At 26.6% G+C, this 21,333-nt stretch overlaps 1 protein-coding gene across 1 annotated transcript in view; it reads left to right on the top strand.

The window, feature by feature from the left end:
• The window catches only part of LOC111631487 (mitogen-activated protein kinase kinase kinase kinase 5-like), a 64,940-nt gene extending 47,011 nt beyond the window's left edge, over nt 1–17,929 (top strand). Inside the window, exons 16-29 of the mRNA XM_023375731.1 lie at nt 4,192–4,248; nt 5,485–5,518; nt 5,685–5,775; nt 5,885–6,006; nt 7,745–7,786; nt 7,884–7,968; nt 8,452–8,531; nt 10,831–10,891; nt 10,963–11,068; nt 11,145–11,307; nt 11,378–11,475; nt 11,547–11,713; nt 17,605–17,697; nt 17,774–17,929. Coding sequence (XP_023231499.1) covers nt 4,192–4,248; nt 5,485–5,518; nt 5,685–5,775; nt 5,885–6,006; nt 7,745–7,786; nt 7,884–7,968; nt 8,452–8,531; nt 10,831–10,891; nt 10,963–11,068; nt 11,145–11,307; nt 11,378–11,475; nt 11,547–11,713; nt 17,605–17,697; nt 17,774–17,904 — 1,330 coding nt within the window. The 3' untranslated portion in view covers nt 17,905–17,929. The remainder of the gene's footprint in view (nt 1–4,191; nt 4,249–5,484; nt 5,519–5,684; nt 5,776–5,884; nt 6,007–7,744; nt 7,787–7,883; nt 7,969–8,451; nt 8,532–10,830; nt 10,892–10,962; nt 11,069–11,144; nt 11,308–11,377; nt 11,476–11,546; nt 11,714–17,604; nt 17,698–17,773) is intronic.
• The last annotated feature ends 3,404 nt before the right edge of the window (nt 17,930–21,333 follow it).

The raw sequence follows: 21,333 nt of genomic DNA, 5'->3' as shown, positions 1-21,333 counted from the left end.
CAAAATTCAAAATACAAAATGTCTTTGAAGTTAAAATATATATTAAACTAAAACTAACTACTATAATATTTTTGAAATGTAAAAGTTTTATTATACTCAACTTAAATTATTAAATTATCTTGACATATGATCTTAATATTGAATGTTATTGAAATACAGTCTAACTTCAATTTAAGTCCACCATTTGTGTTCACTTTTGAAATTGACACTAAATTGAAGAATGGTAAATAATAAAGAGTCGTGTGTAGTAATAGGTCTGTAAATGAGTTTGAGTCACATGATATGATGAAAAAAGAAGCTACTATGGCAAATAATATGAAAACAGTTTATTATAGACATTCCGTATTATTTGATTGATTTTTTTAACACTAGAGAACAATTATATAGGTAAATGTCTCTTCAATCCGAACAAAATTTCGGTAGACTTTCTCACAGCTCTACAGGTTAAAAATCTCCTTTATTGTTTTTCACATATGCATTTCGGGCAAGTTTAATTTTCCTGCCCCTCTTCAGTGCTACAAAAGAAATTCATATTGAATTTACACAAAACAACTTTATAGTAGAAAATGCTTACAAGACATAAAAAGACACTTTATAATACCTTAAGATTTTCCCACATGTTCTTTCATCTTTTTTACAGTACTTGTACTATCAATTTACAATGTTTTCAAATTTATAATTTCCTCTTAAGGGTGTTTTACATCGAAATCCGTACTATTATGCTACACAACTAATTACAAATTATAATTATTAGTAACATTTTAAATCACTTATTTATAACAAATTTTTTCCTTTAAAAAAATATTTACTAAAAAAAATACATACATGTTTTTCTTTAAAAGTGTCACAACAATAACAGAGTAGTATACGTTGTATAAACTTTAAAAAGGTTCAACATACAATAAAATTTTCACGACAATGTATAATCTTAGAAATATAAACTATTGACTTGTTGCGCCCCCTATCATGTTATACCATTGCTGGTCGATTTGCATGCCATTGGAAATGTTTATTAAATTATTACCACTGTATTTCATTATTTCTATATGTTCTTTGAATTTACGTTTATATATATTTTTCTCACAGTGNGGAAAAAATTTGTTATAAATAAGTGATTTAAAATGTTACTAATAATTATAATTTGTAATTAGTTGTGTAGCATAATGGTACGGATTTCGATGTAAAACACCCTTAAGAGGAAATTATAAATTTGAAAACATTGTAAATTGATAGTACAAGTACTGTAAAAAAGATGAAAGAACATGTGGGAAAATCTTAAGGTATTATAAAGTGTCTTTTTATGTCTTGTAAGCATTTTCTACTATAAAGTTGTTTTGTGTAAATTCAATATGAATTTGTTTTGTAGCACTGAAGAGGGGCAGGAAAATTAAACTTGCCCGAAATGCATATGTGAAAAACAATAAAGGAGATTTTTAACCTGTAGAGCTGTGAGAAAGTCTACCGAAATTTTGTTCGGATTGAAGAGACATTTACCTATATAATACGTAATACAGCTACCATTTAAAATTCAACTAGAGAACAATTTAATATTGCCAAAAAATGAATCAATGAATTTCATATATAAACTTTTTCATCAAAATTAATCAAAAATTATTGAAAAATACATATTTCCCTTAACTGCACTTTTTCTTACTAACTTCATTTATTTACTTTTTGAAAGGATATTGATAATTTTCCAATACTTGATATATCAATATCTAATTAAAGTATTCATGATACAGAGTAACTAATAAATTATATTGCTTGAATCATTTTTCCTCCGTCTCTTTGGTTTTCACAATTTAGTTACTACTAAGTAAGAGTGTATAGTAAATATTTTTATTCAAAATTTTTTTGAAAATTCAAGAACACTTGTTAGCAAAATAAGTTTGAGTCCATATCATTTTCTTTGTAATGTCTCCAATTATTCCTTGTTATTTTCAGTTTTTGATCAGAACTTAGTCATTAAAGATATAGTTAATATAAATATATTTTGAAAAATTTGCTACATTAAGAAATTTTATATTAAAAAAAAAATTCCCTGCAATAATGTTAGAATTAAAATTTTTCTACTATTGATTCTATTACTTGTAATCTAATATGAAAAAAATTTTTAAAGAATTGCTATTGAATTTTCATCTTAATTTCTTATATTTGGAAACTTAAAACATTTAAGTATTTTTTTAAAATTAATATTGATAATCATTGCTATCAATGTGTAATATATAACAAGTATAAAACACCAATATTTATCAATATATTACTGTATGTATCAATATTTATTATTGAGGTCTAGATAGTGGAGAAGTTTTACAAGTGTTTTAGTCATGAAAAATTTAGATATGAATCAAAAATTAAAATTTGACAATGAAGGTATATTAAGAAAGTAAAACTCAAAATAGTTTGTTTTATATAACAGAATATTTACAGATTAACATGTTCTTATATTTGTGTTAGAATTTGAAAATATAGATCTCTAAAACAAAAAACTTATATAACTTTCACTTTGAAGACTTAATTCAAGTTTCAGTAATATTACATGACATTTAGCACAAATCTACAGTAAGAAATTTTATAAAAAAAATCATAACACATCCTCCATGCTTTAGAATGCTTTATTTTTGCTTATGAAGCTTTTGTACTATTAATGGTAAAGAAATATAAACAACAATAATTCATTGCAGGTATACAATGCAAATAATAAAAAACTTTTTTGAAAAGATATTTTTGCATTATCTATCAATAGTTTTGAACTTTTTCTTGGTTGTTGTCGTTATTTTTTATAAATGTTAAGAGCATAACATCTTTGTCATTTTAATTCTCCTGAAGATACCATAAATTTTGTGAACACACATTTTAGTTTCTTTAGCTTTCATTTCACAAACTTATCTTTTATCATTATCAACTTTACTCTCAAATGAAACATCATTTCTTTTTTGTTAATTCTTCAGTTAAGTTGTTATTTCTTCAAATGGAAATTTTTCTTGATCAACTACAAAAAAGTTCTTTGGTAGTATAAACCTAGATTCACTTGTGGAAAATCATTCAAAGCTCTTCATAACTCAATAGCATTATCTTCTGTTTTATATAAGTGAATTTTTTAAAGTCTAGCAAAGTGATTATGCAAACAATAAATTTAAATGAGTATTAATATAAAAACAAATCTATCATTTTACTTATTTAAAAATTGTTTCTTATTTTGTAACTGTAAGAATAAATAAAAAAGTTAGATAATTATTTTTATGTATTTATTCAAAGTAACTTAAATTCATCATCATTTTAAGAAATAGGAAAAATGATCCAGCTAATGAAAATAATTTCCTTTCAAGTAAAGTAACTTGAATGCATAAGACCTTACATAACAATATTATTTATTTGTTTACAGAGTATGAATAAAAATCTCACATCCACTGTTTTAAAATTAATAAATTCTTCATAAAATCCTATGACAATGAAATTTGAATTTTTGATATGTCCAAATTACTTTCCATTAATTTTGTTTTTTTTATATTATACATGAATAAATATATCAAATTGCTCTTTTAGGAAAACAGCTTATCTAATGTTCTTGCACCCATTCTGACTGCATGCTATTTTCAGAAAAATCAAGTAATTAAACATAGTAATTGTTAGTAAATTCCAAGCATTATGCAGATAAAGACAAACATCTGCTATATGATGATTATGAAAATTGTCTAAGGGGAAAAAAAGCTTTGTTGAAAATATTCATCACATCCATCACACACTTTTTATATTGGATTATTTAACTTTCATTTATTTTTTTCTATGAAACATTTTTTATGGATATTGTTTACATAGGATGCATTTGATAAATTTTTTTTGAATAAAGATCAAACCTTTTACAAAAGAAAGATAAACAGAATTGAGTTTAAAAAATAGGAAAAAAATTTATTGGAGATGAAGAAAATTATTTAACTGATAAGAAATATCAGATATATAAATAAGCATTAAACAAAGTAATGAAATACAATAACATTTTCCAGGTAATCTGATGATGATTTTTATTTTCTTTTTATAAAAGTAATAGAAATATCCATTTTTATGAAATAATAATAATTATAAAAATAATGCATTTTAAATAAAATAACAATTTAGTCAACATTTTATGACAAAACTAAAGATATAGATACTAAATGTTACTAATATTAAGCTAATCTACTAAAATTTCAGGAGAGTACATAATAAGTTCTTGGCTGAATTAGAAGAAGATCTTAAATTTTCAGAGCAGTAAGATTTTTTTTTTTTCATTTTATTTCTGATATTTTTAAGCTTGAATTTTCTATTTCCTATTTCAACCTTCATTATTTTTTATTTATTTATTTTAGTTTTTTACACAAACTTTAGTATTGCTAATATTGAATAATTTTTACTTTTTCTTGTTATAAACACAAAATATTTTTACTGATATATTTTTTTTTTTAGACATTTAGTAAAGCGGTGCTAACTAATACATATACTTTTTTAAAATATATACATTTACAATTAAAATTTCCTGACAGTGCACTGAACAGCTCTTAGCCTTCACTGGTGAGGTTGGTTTCCACTAGATGCTGTAAGATATTCTTGAATACAGAGTGATGTTAAAGATGCCCAGTGTCTACCTATGTATCCAGTTATGAAGTAAAGAATGAATAGAAAATTTCTTTTCAATTGCATAAACAATTTAACAGCATGACTTTGCATTTGAAAGCTTTTTCATATAATAATAAAAATTATTTTCTGAATTTATTCTAAAATAAATTATTTACACTGTAACATTAATTTTTGATTATCAATTTTTCTAATAGTTTGTTTTTCAGTGTTTCCTTGTTCTTTAATCTTTAACTTTTTAAAATCATCTTAGCAAGAAAATATGCAAATTTTAATTTAAATATCAATAATTTGGATGTAACTGATACAAGGGGAATAAGAGATGTTGATGTAAGAGGAAATAAACTTTAAAATCTCAGGATAATTTCTGAATTTCTGCTTTTTAGAAGAATAAAAAGCATTTTAAAGTTTCTCAACATCATTTCTGGGATAAAATTGACAGATGGATAATGTATAATAGTTTTTAAATGTGAAGATAAATGTTATTGTTATGAATGATATTAAAATGAATGCTTGAACAACTTTTACAAACAGATTTAATATTCATTATAAATGTATTTTGATGATGGTTTCAAAACATCAGAGATGTAAATGCAGCTGTCTTATTGGACTTACTTTATTATCTATCTATATAAATATATTTTATGAAATAATGATAAAATAATTTATAATAATAACTTCAATATTTAGAAATTTGTTTAAGTTAGCTTATCAAATTATCAGTAAGATACAAGTCAATATTTTTATTACACAGTTCTAGTAATCAAATATTGAATGAATAACTCTTCTAAAATGCTGCTACATTTAAAATATAATACACTTTTATAAATTTTAAGACATATCTGATATAATATTTTTCATAAAATGTTACAGATGCACACTGCCAATGAAGGATAATAGAGAAAAAGTAAGATTTGCAAACTAGTTTTTCTAATGGGCTTAAGTATTATTTGAATTACTTTATTATTTCTTTATATGACCATTTTGAATTTCATTATGTATATATTTGTAATAGTTCTAATAATTTAAATTAAATTTTGATAAAATATTTTTATATATTTAATTTTGAATAGAATACCTCAACAGAAACTGAAGGTACTGAAGAATTATCTAAGATATCATTTATTGATAGAATAGCAAGCAGTGAAGAACAACTTTCTGAGGGTATGTTAAGATATAAATAATAAATTGAAATATTATATAGATATTCAAGTATTTCTAAAATTTTTAAATAAAGAATTATAAATTCTTCATAAATTTAATATTTTTGTAGAAGAATATAAAAAAGTTGATGATTCTGATCAAAGTAATCAATTGAGTGAAGAAGATGAAAAAGAAAATGCTGATGATGAAAATAGTGAAGATGGAAATTACAAGAAAAAACAAGCATCGCCTGTAAGTAAAATAAACTGAATTCAAAAACTTTTCTAAAGATATTTCTCATTGCTGTATAATTGTTTTTGTTTTATTCCATTAATTAATTCTTAACTCAAATTTGAAATGAAAAGTATACTCATTATTATATAACCAAATAAAAAATATTGATATATGATATATGCTTATGGAAACCTTTCTTTGACTCACGGGAAACATTAATTATGCTATTGCTATCGACATATATGTACAGTACATCACATTTAGTTGATTTCTCATACAAATATAACTATATCGTGACAAAACGTGATTCAATTTTTTTTTTTTGTTCAGCTGTTAAGACATGTGAGACAAAATGAATGCATCTTCTTCATCAAATTATCACTCACAATGTACAGAACAATAGTTTTGTGATGTAGAATGTAGATACATTGTGCATTAGAAGTAGGAATGCTATAGAGCACTTCAAGCCTGCACCAATATTGGTGAAGCACAAGTTGACCACAAGATAGAAAATCATCCAAGTGGTTTGTTGACATCTAATTTATATAAACAAAGTTTTTCATTTGCAATAAAACTAATGCTTTTAATTTCAATGCTTCAAACATTGTTGTACTACTACTAATGCACTTTGTACATAAATTTTATATTTAATTATAGTTATAAAATTTTTTTTATTTAAAAGTATTTGAGATGTATAATATATTTTAATTTGAAGTAGGGAAATGATGTCATATGATTGAAAAACTGTAGATTAAGAATAGTAAAAACATTTAATTTTACGATTGAATTTATGCTTATATATTATATACTATTACAAGCAATTATTTGTGACATCATCACAATGCTGGGCTGCAATACTCTTCACTTTAAATTAGTACTGTAGTCTTGCTCCTGTATATTATGCTTTTCCATTAACACTCAAGTCGTGCTAGTTATCTGTTAACTGCTTTCAGAGGAAAGGTTTTGAATTGAAATAATGTGACTTCTGGTTTGCATTGGAAGTTTGTATATAATTACTAAGGGCCTCCTGCCCCTAAGATTTTCATATCTGGTTTTGTCTTTCATCTATCTAACTCCATTCTTGAAATTAAGGAAAGACAAACAGACAGACAACAGTGGGAATTTATAGGTCTACAATTTTTTCAAATTGCAGCCCAACAAATTAATTTTATACTTACAAATTATATTTAAACATTAAATTATAGACAGATTAAAAAATAGGTTCATTATACAGAATATTATAGATGGATGTCCCATGCAGAGAAAATGGCAAATGACCAGATGAGAGAATATTGTTTAAATTGCAGTTTGGCTGACCAAATGTATGAAGCAGTTAAGGCATCAGCCTAATGCTCTTGGGGATCCAAGATTGAATCTGGGCATAAATTTTTCATTGTGGTCTGTCCCAGATATGTTGTGTACCATCCCTCACCACCTGACTGCTCCATTATAGGCCTGGCCAAACCCTTAATGTTCCTGGAGAAAAGACTCTCTTAGTGTCCAAAATGAAAATAATAAAAAGTTATAATTTAATCTTCCAACTTTAGATGTAGAATAATGTGATTGATTGTGGTTCATTTTTGTCATTGTAAACTTTGTTTTTTTTTCTATATTCAATAAATAAAATTATGACAATAACAATAAAAAACATACTTTCACAAGCATATATGCTAATTATTGTATAATTAAGTGTATTGTTAATTACATTATACTGATTATTAGATGTTATTTTTAATTAAACTAATTTTTTCCATAGAAACCTGTTAGTAATGGTTTACCACCAACTCCTAAAGTTCACGTTAGTACTAATTTTTGTCTATTATTATTATTATTTTATAGAATAATTTCTGAAGATTATTCTTCTATGTTTAAAAGGTTTTAAACTTCATTTTTAGATGGGTGCATGTTTTTCAAAAGTCTTTGATGGTTGTCCACTCCATATTTATTGTACTGCCAGTTGGATACATCCTGAAACACGAGGTATTTGAGAAATAAAATTTTTGAATTTGTTTTAAAATTTCTATCAATAAATCCATAAAAACTTAAATTCTTATTGTGTATGATGTAGTCAGACTGGAAAATTTTAACAAGAGTCATATCCTCTATTTATCCTATAGAGTTGAGACATAATAACAAATAATAGATATTAGTTATTAAAAATATGCATTAAAAATGTTGAGTTATAAAATATTTATTCTTGATTACTTTATAATTGTAAACAAATAACCATTTGAATTAGCATGTAAATATATTTTTTTGAACTGAGTATTGTTACCTATATTTTGATTAGAAATACCAATTATAAACAAAGATTAATTATTAGTTAAGGTCTTGGTAATCAATGTATGATGTGCAATTAATTAAGAGTTCAATTGTAAAATGTTTTGTAATTATAGTAATTCTTCAATATCTGACATTACAAATTAGGTCAGTTTTTAAATTAATATATTGCTTTATTTTTAGATCAGCATATATTAATTGGATGTGAGGAAGGTATTTACACACTCAATTTGAATCAATTACATGATTCATGTATGGATCAGGTAAGAATAAAACCATATTTTCTGTATTTTATCAATTTTATTCTTAATTCTTACCAATTACAATCAAGTGTTATTATTTATTTGATATTTGAAAAATATTAGGAACATTAAGAAAAGACAAATTTGCATTGATTAAACCCAATGGTTAATAATCCTAATTTTATTAATTTGATTCAAATAATCAGTCTTCAGTTAATTGTTTAAATTTATATTGTTTATGTAAATATATCATATGATGACATCATCATTCTATAGAATATCTCAGATAAATTTGAATTCAGTTGTTAATAATATAAAAATTTGAATACATGTCATATTCAATAATATTTCTAAGAAATATTATTGAAAACAAGTTAGATAATAATTATTTACCCAATTTTGGGAATCAGTGAGTGACTGTGATTGTAGTGGTGGTGGATGGTATGATGAGAAAGGTTAAATCATCACTTGTGGTGATAAAGATGAGTAATAAAGAATAAATGTTTGTAAAGAAAAAATTGTAAGAAACACCTCCTCCCACTATGCAGTTGAAATATAATTAGCAATTCCAGTGAACTATAGAGGGCATTGTTTAAATTTAAAATGGCAAATGCAAACAGAACAAGTTTGTCTGATGTACATTGACATTAAGTGATGTCTTGCATGTTGTTTGTGGGGATAGAGATTCAAATTATTTGAGAAAAACTGAAAGTATAATGAATGCAAATTATATTAAATCAGGTTTCAAGAAAAGAACTTAGTTAATATTATTGTTGGATTGTATTGCAACCTCTAGCATTTACCTCCCACCTCATAGAATCAATTTTACTATTAATTAATAAAGAAAATTCAACAAAAATAATTATACATACAGACATAATTGTCTGTAATGGAACCTCCAAAGGTCTGAACAACTCTTCCATAGTAGTCAGGTTTCTGCTATATACAGGTTACCTACTATAGGTATCCCTTGATTAATGCAATTAATTTCTCAATATATACTGCGTATATCAAAATCGTGTTAATCAAATACAGTGGCATCTCGGTACTTGACAGAACAATCACCACCTGCTAGAACAAATTTTCAGTTAATAACAAATATTTTTATTTTAACTTTACTTTTTTTATTCTCCATAAAAAAGTTCTCTAAGATAAAAAATGAGTAACCAGTTCAGAAATAAAATAAAACCTTACAGCTGCCTACCTTCATCAGACAATTTATACTCCATACAATTTTTATAAGTAAAAAAAAAAAAAAAACACTGCATGCGAAACACAATCATCAGCATGTTTTACAACTATTTCAAGTAGATGAAGTGTTTCAACAATATGTGTCTTTGACACTAAAATTTGTTGCAAGTTCACGAGTTATTTGTCAATCTTTAACAATTTCTTTCCGCAATTTCTTTTCAACAGCTTTTGGGGTCCCATGTGTTTTGTATCCTTTAGTTCAAAATAGCCTGAATGAAACTTTCAAAACCACATTTAGAGTTTAGAAGCATCATCCCCATACACACTACGAGTACTTTTTACTATTTGTATAGCCTGATATCCTTTATGAAACTTAAAAAGCATGCATAATATGCCCAATGTGCATTTTATTCATATCAGGAATAATGTGTTAAATTTCACAACTTATAACTACATCACGTATTTATGTTAAGTAAAAACAGCTGTTAATAAAAATATGCAAAAACTTCCCATTCAAATCCCAATAAAATTACTGTAATACAGTAGTGGTATTTTGCTATTCTGTATTGTGTATGTGTGTTTTTTACTTTTTTATGATTTATAGATGGTTGGCTTGTAAACTAATTGTTGAATTTGTGTTAAATATGATAAAGATATTGATGGCTCGATGGTCCCGATTTACATGGCCCGATTTTCTTTTCCGTTTCCACATTAGACAGATTCTGCTATATATAGGTTAATTTACATTAATTTTTGCAAAAAAATTCAAGGAACTGAAGAAATTTTCTGTTAAAGACAGGTTTTCACTATATACAGGTTCTGTTATAGATAGGCTTCACTGTAATTACATGTATCTTTTCTCAACAAAGTTATAATGAAAAGATGTTAAATGAAGACTTGCTGTATTTGAAATAAGAAAGCAGTTAATGCCATTTTTGTAATTCTAATCATAAATTTTTGCACTTTTAAATCCATGCTTAATTGGAATTTGTATTACAATATAACCAAAAAGAGCATATGAGATTATAAATGAAAAATAAAACATTAATGAATTTTTACATGAAAATTTTAAGTTGATTAATTTTAAATTTTCAAATTATTTTAATAAAATATTAAATATCATTTGTAGTTGTGTCCAAGGAGGACAGTTTGGATGTTTTCAATACAAAATGTGCTCATGACACTCTCAGGTAAATATTTAAATTAAATTACCTTAAAAATGAAGTAAATATCTGTTTTAATAAATACATTTTGTTTTAAGGTAAAACTCCTCAGTTGTATCGCCATGATTTGTTACTCTTGCATGCCAAAAATTCCAATAGATTTTCATTAACAATGAACAAAATTCCAGAAAGATTTGTACCAAGGTAATTTATCAAATTTCTGTTCTTTTTCATTGATGCTTAATAAAAAGTAAGTTAGAAATTAATTTGTTATATATAGACGATTTGCTGCAACAATTAAAGTACCAGATACTAAAGGTTGTTTAAAATGTTGTGTTGGAAGAAATCCTTATAATGGTTACAAATATCTTTGTGGTGCAATGCCCAATGGACTCTTTCTCATGCAGTGGTATAACCCACTAAATAAATTTATGCTTTTGAAGGTAATTTTTAAATTTATCTTTAAACATTTTTGTCAGTATTTTAATTGTTTATTTTAATTATATATTAAAGCAATTTGAATGTTGGATTCCTTCAAATTTATCAGTTTTTGAAATGATCATCACTCCAGATATGGAATATCCATTAATTTGTGTTGGAGTTAGAAAAGGGTAAAAATTAATTTTACCTCAAAATTTATTAATTTGTTTTACTAAAAATCAATAATGAATGGTTAATCTAGGAAAGAGTGGGGTAATATGAAATTGGACATGATTAATTTAAATTCATCTGCTAATTGGTTTGGTGAGGAAAAAGATGGAACAGAAACAGTTGTACCTCGTAATGAACATATGAAGATTATTAATGTGACTCAACTGGAAAAAGATACTATATTAGTTTGTTATGAAAGTAAGTTTTAATATTTCTTTTGCTAACAAAGCAAAAAAATTTTTTAACTTCATAAATTTTTCATTTTCAAATTTTGATAATTAATAAGTATTTTTATTTATTTATGTTTTTACTTTACCAAAATATAAATCTTATTGTAACATTTACTTTTAAATGTAAATGTTTCAATAAAAATTTAAACTAGTTAAGTAATGCTGTATCAGTGTGTAGTCAGAGCGAGGCTGCTCGCACTTTCATTTTCTAGATTATGAGGGTAAAAAGAGAGAGAGAATCATTCACTCTCAACAATATATTTGATTTCTATTGTATCATTTAAAGGTATAAATATAAGGTCAGAATAAGCCATTAATTAATTGCTATGCCAACGTATCATGAAATTCTATCTATCACTATGGGCCTTGGACTTACAGATTGACTCGTAGCGATCTTTATTGTAACTGTTTAAAAATACTATGTCAGTTATTTTTTCACTCGACTGAATGCAACATAGCTTACATAGGTAAGATTGATAGCTATCTCTTTTTTACCTATATCTATTTTGAGTTTTGGAAGAGTTAATCTCTGTGATATAGTCATCGAGTATGCTAAGGTAAGGGGAAACTGTCTACAAGATTGCAATATACTGCCATCGTTTGAAGAGTGTGTTATGGGGATTATTGGAAACAGATTACCATAGATGAAAGGTCCCTGATAGCTATCAATTCCACAGAGGAAGAGGAAGTTAATAAACAGAGGAAGAACTGGAGGGCGAGCATTAGGAGCATATGTAATGTAACGTATAGTTCCTAGTGAACCATTGACGAGACCTCCTGCACCCATAAGTTGACTCTCAGCATGATTCTGACATTTACTGAGAGATTAAAATACTTGGAGAGACCAACAGCTGAGTCATTGCTGGACAAAGGCAGGACAATATCTGGAGTATTTTCAGATACAAATGTAAGCAACAGGGCACCCAGTTGACTGCAAGTAGTTTTCGTTGCTTTCTTTAACTTGCTCATTTGTTGGATATAGCTCTACTGCCGTTTGGAACTGACCAAGTTCATCTCTGGATAAATAGATGCTGCCACGTAGGATGTAGCCTTCGTCAACTCATTTTGACCGCTAATACAGTAATACCCCGAACTTACGCGATAGGTGGGACTGAGCAGTAACCACGTAAGTCAGGGTATAATTTCGCATATAAATACATACAAATCATTTTTAATTGGGGCCGGAGACTAAAGAAAACAATAATTTAGAAAAAAACGTTTAATAAAATCTTAGATAATACATATGTATAACAAATTAGGCCTATATTATTTTACAATTTTTCACATTTACTTGATTATCACGCCATAATTTTAACATTGTTTCCATCTCAGCGATAATACTGTGACGTTTACGAATGATGCTTGAATTTAAAGATTGAGCATTTTTCACGGCTTCGAGAATTTTTTCTTTGCCTTTTATAATTGTTCTGACCAACAATTCCGGTAGATCAAACTTCTTTGCCAATTCACAAATTTTCATTTTTGTATTGAAGTCTTTAATAATGGATACATTCGTAAAGTCAAATGAGTTAAATGCATTAGTAACGAATTGTTCGAAAAATCTAACGAAATAGGAATAACGATGACATTATTTCGTTTAAATCATTCAATTTTACGAACATACCCAATGTTAATTTTACATTCCAAAGATAAAGTTTTTCTTTTCTTGTTTGATGCAGAAGAATTAGTTCTACTTTGTTTGCATAGCATAGTAGAGTCTCTCAAGTCTCCATAGATATAACAAACACAGAAATAAATAACACAAAATAAATTGTAGCTATGTGTCGATTCCGCGCAACACGTCCGAACATGTAAGCTGAACAATAGTGTGGGGGAGTGAGTAATCAAGGGTTGCGTGGCACTCAAAAGACGAATCGACGAGATTTGAAAATCGCGTAAGTCGAGGTATTACTGTACTGAAGAAAAACATGACCTTTGTTTTGAACCTTATCTCCAGTTCTACAAAAATGGAAAATTTTTGAGAGTTGAAATTTTAATCAGTTTATTCTTGAGTGATGATAAGTCATCCTAGAAAATTTCATCAAGATCAGACAACTCGTTGTAGAGTTATGATGTTGACAAGGGATGCACGAAGTCAAGTGTTAGTCGTTGCTCATCTTCGCCTCGCTCCAACAAATATGATTACTTTTTATCAATGTAGAAATTATTTTTTACAGTTCAAACATCAGTTGAAGTGTCTCTTGACATTTAGTTTAACTTCTCAAATAAGATGATTTTGATATTAAATACAATAGGTTCTTATCTGCATAGCTTTTTTTTTATTTATCTCGCAAATGATTTTACACTTAAAAACTAACAGAGATAAATGTACATTTACATCATTTTACTTAAAATTTTTTTTATAACCTTAAAATACAGGATGTCCCAAAATTTTCCTTACATACAAAGATGAAATATAACTTTTATTTGCAAAATATTAAAATCGCATTGAGATTTGTGTCAGTGGATTGACTGAGTAAGGCAATGGAACACATGGGTGATCTGCCAATGGTGTAACTTCTAAGAGAACTTCCTATGTTTAGGTGTTAGACACATGAAGAAAACTCAGAACACTGCATGGTGACCAGCCCATTGGTCAGGCACGAACCAATGACCAAACTACCAGTATTCTATGTTTTATTTATTCAGCCACTGGTGGGCTTGGTTTGTGTCACTGTATGGAGACTTTTGGGACACTGTATACATAAGTTTCTGTATTTTCTACTATATCATGATAATTAATGCATGTTGATGCTCAGTTTAGATAAACTTGATATGTAATTTACAAAATACAGTGGAACCTCGGTATACGACCTGACCTTAATCTGTTCCTGGTGTTTGGACTTATACTGAATAGGACATATATCAAACCAACCTTTCCCATAAGAAGTAATGTAAAAATGATTAATCCGTTCTCATGTAAAAAAATGGCTGGCTTTAAACACCTTGCTTTCCTGGCTAGTTCCTGCTTGATTTTTCATGAGATCAGCGTGTATCTTTTTAGCTTTCTCGCAAATAATTGCTTCTGATACGCTGTCGCCAGCACACTGTTTTTCAGTTATCCAAAGCAAAAGCAATTTCTCAACATGATCTAATGTCTTCGATCTATGTTTAAAAATTGATTTAACCCCTTTCGCAATGTTAGCAAATTTAATAATGTCTTTATTTTTCACGATTGTCGATATCGTCGTTCTCGGAATACGGAATGCAACAGTTAAATCTCGTTAAATATCGAACACACGTGCCACCTTCATATTTCTCAACAATCTCTTTTTTCAGTTCCGTTGTGATTCTAGTCATTTTTTTATTTTTCTGTTGCCCTTTTGCAATTCATGATTAATAAAAATAATAAAATGTTACTTACAGATTAAAATCAGAAGAAATTTAACAAAGTTATAAACCATAGCACCGCAAACGTCTAGTCTAGTGTAGTACACCAATAGTGCTACTTGTTCATAGCTGGTGCATATAATCGAATTAAGTCATATACCGAACAAAAGTCGTATACTGAGCAAAATTTGTTTCGTCCAAAAAGGACGTATTCCGAATTGGACATATTCTAAAGCAGACGTATACCGAGGTTCCACTGTAATGTGATCTATACTGTTATTAAATAGACATGTATATTATTATACTTTCCTAAATACTAAAAACTTATCATATTTCACAATGAGTAAATTTCAAAGAAATATGTTTTTTCTTTCAGTCTTTCTTACAAGATTACTACTAAACTCTAATAATATTGCAATTGAATATTTTGTTAATGCCAGATTCCATTCCATTATTTCTAGATCCTATAAGGTTACTCTCATTATTAGTCACAAGATTGTTTTATTTTCTCCTTCCATGGCTTTTACTAGATTTTTGTTACTATTATCATTCCCAATTTGGTACTTAATATATATTACAGTCGACCCCCCCCTATAAGACAGTAGATACGTTCCATTCTTTAGGAATCCGATTTCTTACGAGTCCTTCCAATCACAGCTCGATACGTGTCAAGTTTACAGACTATGGCTGTTTGAAAGGTTTTCTTCCATAAAATTAATCGATTCTAGACTAATCCGACTCAACATTTTCAAAATACATATATTTTTTTGGAAATAATCCGTATAAACTACGCTATAAACAAAAAATTGTAGGATTACTTACCGAGTGTGCACCATTTGACATCGCCATTGCTCAAGCTTGTTTTCGTCGCGGAACAACTCAGCAAACCGCGGCCTCGATTTCTGATGTTATTTTTCTGCGAAAACTTCGTTGAACTTTGGAGACATCATTAATATAAATCATTTTTATCGCCGTTGAATAAGAAATGTTTCTTTCACAAGAAATGTTTCTTTCACAAGAAATGTATAAAATTACAGTACTGTATTAGACTTACGGTACCTAAGTACCATAAGTCTAATACAGTACAGATGATAGTAATCTCTCTGTAGCATGTACAGATGATAGTAATCTCTTACATACTGTACAGACGATAGTAATCTCTCCGTAGCATGGCGCTTGATGGCGCGGAAAGTAGTTCAGCTGCCCGATGACGTTTTACGTAATTATAGGAGTTTTTTTACCGTTTTTTACGGATACCATTGCAATTTTTTTGCTGTCTTATAGGAATCGTAATTATAGGAACCCGTTTTATAGGGGGGTCTACTGTATACATATATTTAGCACTTATGCAGTTTTGTTTCTTTTTGCTTATCATTTTATGATATAATCTTTGGAGAGTGAGCAAAAGTATAAACAAACAATTTTTCTGAATTTATAAGTAGTCAGTCACATCATCATCATCATCTAGCTATTGTGTCTAGTCTGTCATAAGAGTGTTCTTCATTTTAGTCATGTGCAGAGTTGACTAATGTTGGCCAAACCATAGGCCAAAAATATTTCCAATGAAATTCAATTTTGGTTACATTAAATAAATATCTTTTTCCTTGGATTTTCTTCTTTAAAATACATTGCAAACCTAATAAGTCTTTATTAATCAAATAATGCATGCTTTCTTTCAAATTTATTTTACTTAAAGAATAATATAGATTTTAATTTCTGATTCTGTAAGATTTTTTCACATAATATATAAGAAACTGTTAATTTTTAAATGCAGCCATTTTAAATATCATATATTGTAAAAATTTGATCATTTTTAATTTAAAATTATTTTCTTTACAGTTTATTATTATTTTTATGTTTGTGTTTACATCATTATTTATTAGTGAGAAGGCATATTTTCATTTTAATTACTAATTAATGAGTGTTTTACTTCTTTCTATTTAGATTTTCATTTTAAAATGATAACTTTATGAATTATTGAATTTTAACTAACATAGTTCAAATCTATTTAATGTTGATTTAACAACTTTTATGATAATTTTGGTATAACAATAAATTTCAAACATAGATTTACCAGAATTAATAGATTTTTTTTTTTGTTCAGTTTGTGTATAAAATTAATTTTCAATACTTGAAATATGACAAAAAGTAAATAAATAGATAGGAAATCTTTAATATTTTTATGCATTTTTAATTTTGAAAGGAATAAATTTGAAAGAACTGATATCATCAGTGCATGGAAAAGCCAATTGTTATGAATGGATAAGCTGAAATGTTAAACAATTTGAATTGTCAATTAAAGCACTCTTGTGATATAACTTAAATATAATTTTTATACTTTTTATCTATGTACAGATGTACAGCATATGACTGTTAAGTTTTGATTGAAAATATTTAAACACATTTTATAGTGTTGGTGTTGTATACAGTACTTTTCCTACTACATTAAATCATATTTCAACATATTTATAATATAATAATTATCTTGCAATATATTAAAAAATCAAAGATTATTATTTTTTTCTTTAGATTTAGTTAAGTTAGTAAATCTTTATGGGAAACTCAAATCAAGGCATCAACAGCCTGCTGAACTGCATTTTGATTTTCCTGTAGAATCCATTGGTATGTTAAGGATTTATCAGCCTATAATAACATATATTTTAATTTTTATTTTAAAAATCATTTTTATTTTATCTAGTTTGTCTGACGGATAGTGTGTTAGCTTTTCATAAGCATGGCATGCAAGGAAGAAGTTTTAAAAACAATGAAGTGGTTCAAGAAATTAATGATCAGAGTCGAATTTTTCGCATGTTAGGCTCAGATAGGTAATATTTTTAGTTAGTTATTTCTGATATTTTAATTATATGTAATATAATTATTATTAAATTTATTTTAAAATAAGATTTTAGGTGATAATTCTTATAAAATTTTAATAAAGTATTTACTTCAGTAGTCTTCAAATTTTTAAAGTTTGTTTAATTGTATATCGTGTAAATGCATATATAATTTCTTTATCAATATTTTATATTTTTATTAATAATGCACAAAGTATCTATTCACCTTTTTATAATCACATTTTTAAATTTTAATCTTACAAAATTTGAAAATATGACAAAAGATACAGTATAGATTATTGTTCATTTGCTGTTGGTAATTTAACATGTTATATATTAATGCTTGACTGGTATGCTTATATGTTTGACAGATATGTAACAAACTTCTTGACCATTAAAAAATTGAACAACCAATGGCAAAATGATCTAATGAGCAATGAAAATTGAATACTACTTGCTTTTGGAAATTTACTGTAGTATCATATGTTGCTATAATGGCAATTTTCAGTAATCTCTTTGGGGAAATTTTTTCTAAATAGGAAGTTACAAATTCAGAAATAATAATCTAGGTTTTGCTTCCATAATTATAATAGTACTGTTGTTAATGAAACATTCTGTATTCTCCATGGTTTATTTATAAAATATATATTTATAATTTGAGCTTACTGTTTGTGAAACAAACAGAATTTATTTAATGCTAAACTAACACAAGTTTGAGAAATTGGATGAACTTTTTGTCATCAAACATTCTCTGCATCCAGTGAGTACTGATTTTTGCCATTTTAAAGTTGTCTTTGATTATTCTCATCACTGTTTAAAATACAGGTAGAATCTATTTATTCTCATAAATGGAGGTGAATGGTTATCTATAATTAAAAATATCAATAGTACTTGAAATTCTGTGTACATTGTCACCTTTATGTAAAAATTACTGTCTGTATTTTGCATCATAGGCATTTTTCAGTGTGAGCAATTTTCTGCATGTGCATATATATAATAGTGGGATTTTTACATGCACATTTTACATAGAACTATTAAAATCATTATCTTTAACTTTCTACATTTATCATGTAATATGAAATGTGATGGTTATGCAACTCTTATTTTTTCTTATTATTTTGACCAATGACAGTGTTTCCTTTACTTCTAATAGTATTTGTTTAAAGAAAATTAAATAAATAAACATAAACTGTGAAAAATTAGAAGAAATAAATTGCTATTTTCCAATTTTTTTTAAATACTTACCTCATTTATTGCAAAGATAAGTTTAATAACTAGTTATTTATCAATACAACTATAATGACATATCAGTCAGTAACTACAATGGAATTACCAAAACTTCCAATGCCATTATTTAAAAATTGAAAATAATACATTTTAATAATTTAAGCATCGAAATGTGAGTGGAAGGTCATGACTTTTTTACAGCTATAATATTGCCGTTTGTGTTTACATCATTATTTATTAGTGAGAAGNTTTTTGTTAGCAATATTTTGTAAAAATTTAAAATAACTTCAATTACAAGTTACTTTGTGCCATGTTTAGATTTTTTTCCCTTTTTTTTTTTATTATGTACTTTGAGACATTTATGTCAAGTGATACCATGCATATCCACTTCAATATCATATTACTATTATTTTTTTTGATAAGAGCGATATATTTGTTAAAATAAATTTTAAATAATTTGTCATATTAGACATATCTGCCGGATATTAAAAAATAGCTATAAAAATTATAAGTTATAATAACTTAACAGATTTTTAGTATTTTTACAAATTATATTGCATCCTGTATATAGTCACAAATAATCATACATTTGTAAATGAAATTTTTAGAAATCTCATCCTTTCATATCTTTGTATAAATTGTACTGTTTTTAAAAAAGGAAAAATTATCCATGGAATGTTAACAATTATCTCTTAATTCCATGGATGTTGTTTTATACAAAATTCCACTTTTTGTAAGTTTTTCTATTATTGAAAGTTCCAGGATTGTTAAAAAGAACAAAATTGATCTCCCCCAGTATTAAATTTAAATAGAAACCTGTACATTTTCATAAGGCAGGGATATTTGAAGTTGTAATTATTGTAATAAAAATTCAATAACAATAGAATCTCAGAACATAAAAATATATGTAAATTAATTTATTAATTATTAACAGTTTATAAGTTATTATTAGCAAACAATAAATAAAATTTTGTAATGTTTGAATTTGATCATTGTTTTGAATATATATATAAAATGGTATATATATTTTTAAATCCATAGAAATTGGCTGAATAATTTTCATGGATTTAAAAATTAATTTTTATGTAATTATTTTCATATTGTATTTAATATATTCTAATTTCGATTTCACTATGTTTAAAAGAAAAAACAAAACTGTAAAACATATAACAGATTCTAACTAATAAATATATAATTATTATGACCTGTCATTATTGTTTAATTCATTTTCATGAAAAAATTCTCATAAGTATTTTAATTAAATATATTTTTACTGTCTTAAACGTAATTTTACATTTTAGTAGCAATTTGTACATTCATTCCCAATGTAATAGTTTGTAATTTTTTCCTTTTAATCCTTCATTTAGATGATATTCTATGAAATAACACCATTATTTTCATGAATTTTTATGAGAAAAATTAATATACTCCTCGATTCCAAACCAAATAAAAAATAACACTTAGATTAATAAATTGATATATAACAATTAACAATACTAGTAATTTTTTTTGTCAAAAATGGTGATATGCAGAAATGACAGTTAAACAATGTAGTGTATGAACAAAATCCATATTTTCATTATTTCTTAGAGAGAAAATTGATACTACATTAAAAACATCCATGTCATCAAAATTTGAAAATAATTAGACATAACAAAAATAGCTCTCTAAACTTACAATGAGACTTTGGAATAAATTTTTAATGCACATTCATCACTACCATCATAGCTTCTATTATTCTTCAGTCAGCTTTGTATAGCCTGTCCATCTTCTTTGGTCTTTCTTTCATCTCCTGTCTACCCTTGTCTTGCTTCTTCTCCTTGGCCTTTCTCTTAATCTTTCTTCATGCATCTCTCTTTGATCATACACAATATTCTTTCCTTCTCCATCCTTTTAACATGGTCCAAAGTATTTCATCTATTTCTCTTTAATAATATTTTCTATTTTGCTCAATCTCATTTTCTTCTGTATCTCTTATTTCCGTTTTCTCTCTATATATCATCCATATTATGCATGTCTTAAAAGTTTCATCTCTGTGCAGAGAGAATTGCAAAAGTTAATGTGTTGTCATAAATATTACATACACAACATGATACTGTATGAAAAATAATTCCAGGTTTCAGAGGCTATTGCTTCCTTTCTCTAGTATATATCTAACACACCAAGAAAAATAAATTTGCCTCTTTCTGATGTATTT

Source organism: Centruroides sculpturatus, unplaced genomic scaffold (assembly GCF_000671375.1).
Source record: "Centruroides sculpturatus isolate CEXI.00-Female unplaced genomic scaffold, Cexi_2.0 scaffold518, whole genome shotgun sequence".
In the NCBI taxonomy this organism is placed as follows: Eukaryota; Metazoa; Arthropoda; class Arachnida; order Scorpiones; family Buthidae; genus Centruroides; species Centruroides sculpturatus.
Note: the sequence above shows the minus strand (reverse complement) of the source record. Positions and strands in the feature narration are given on the sequence as shown.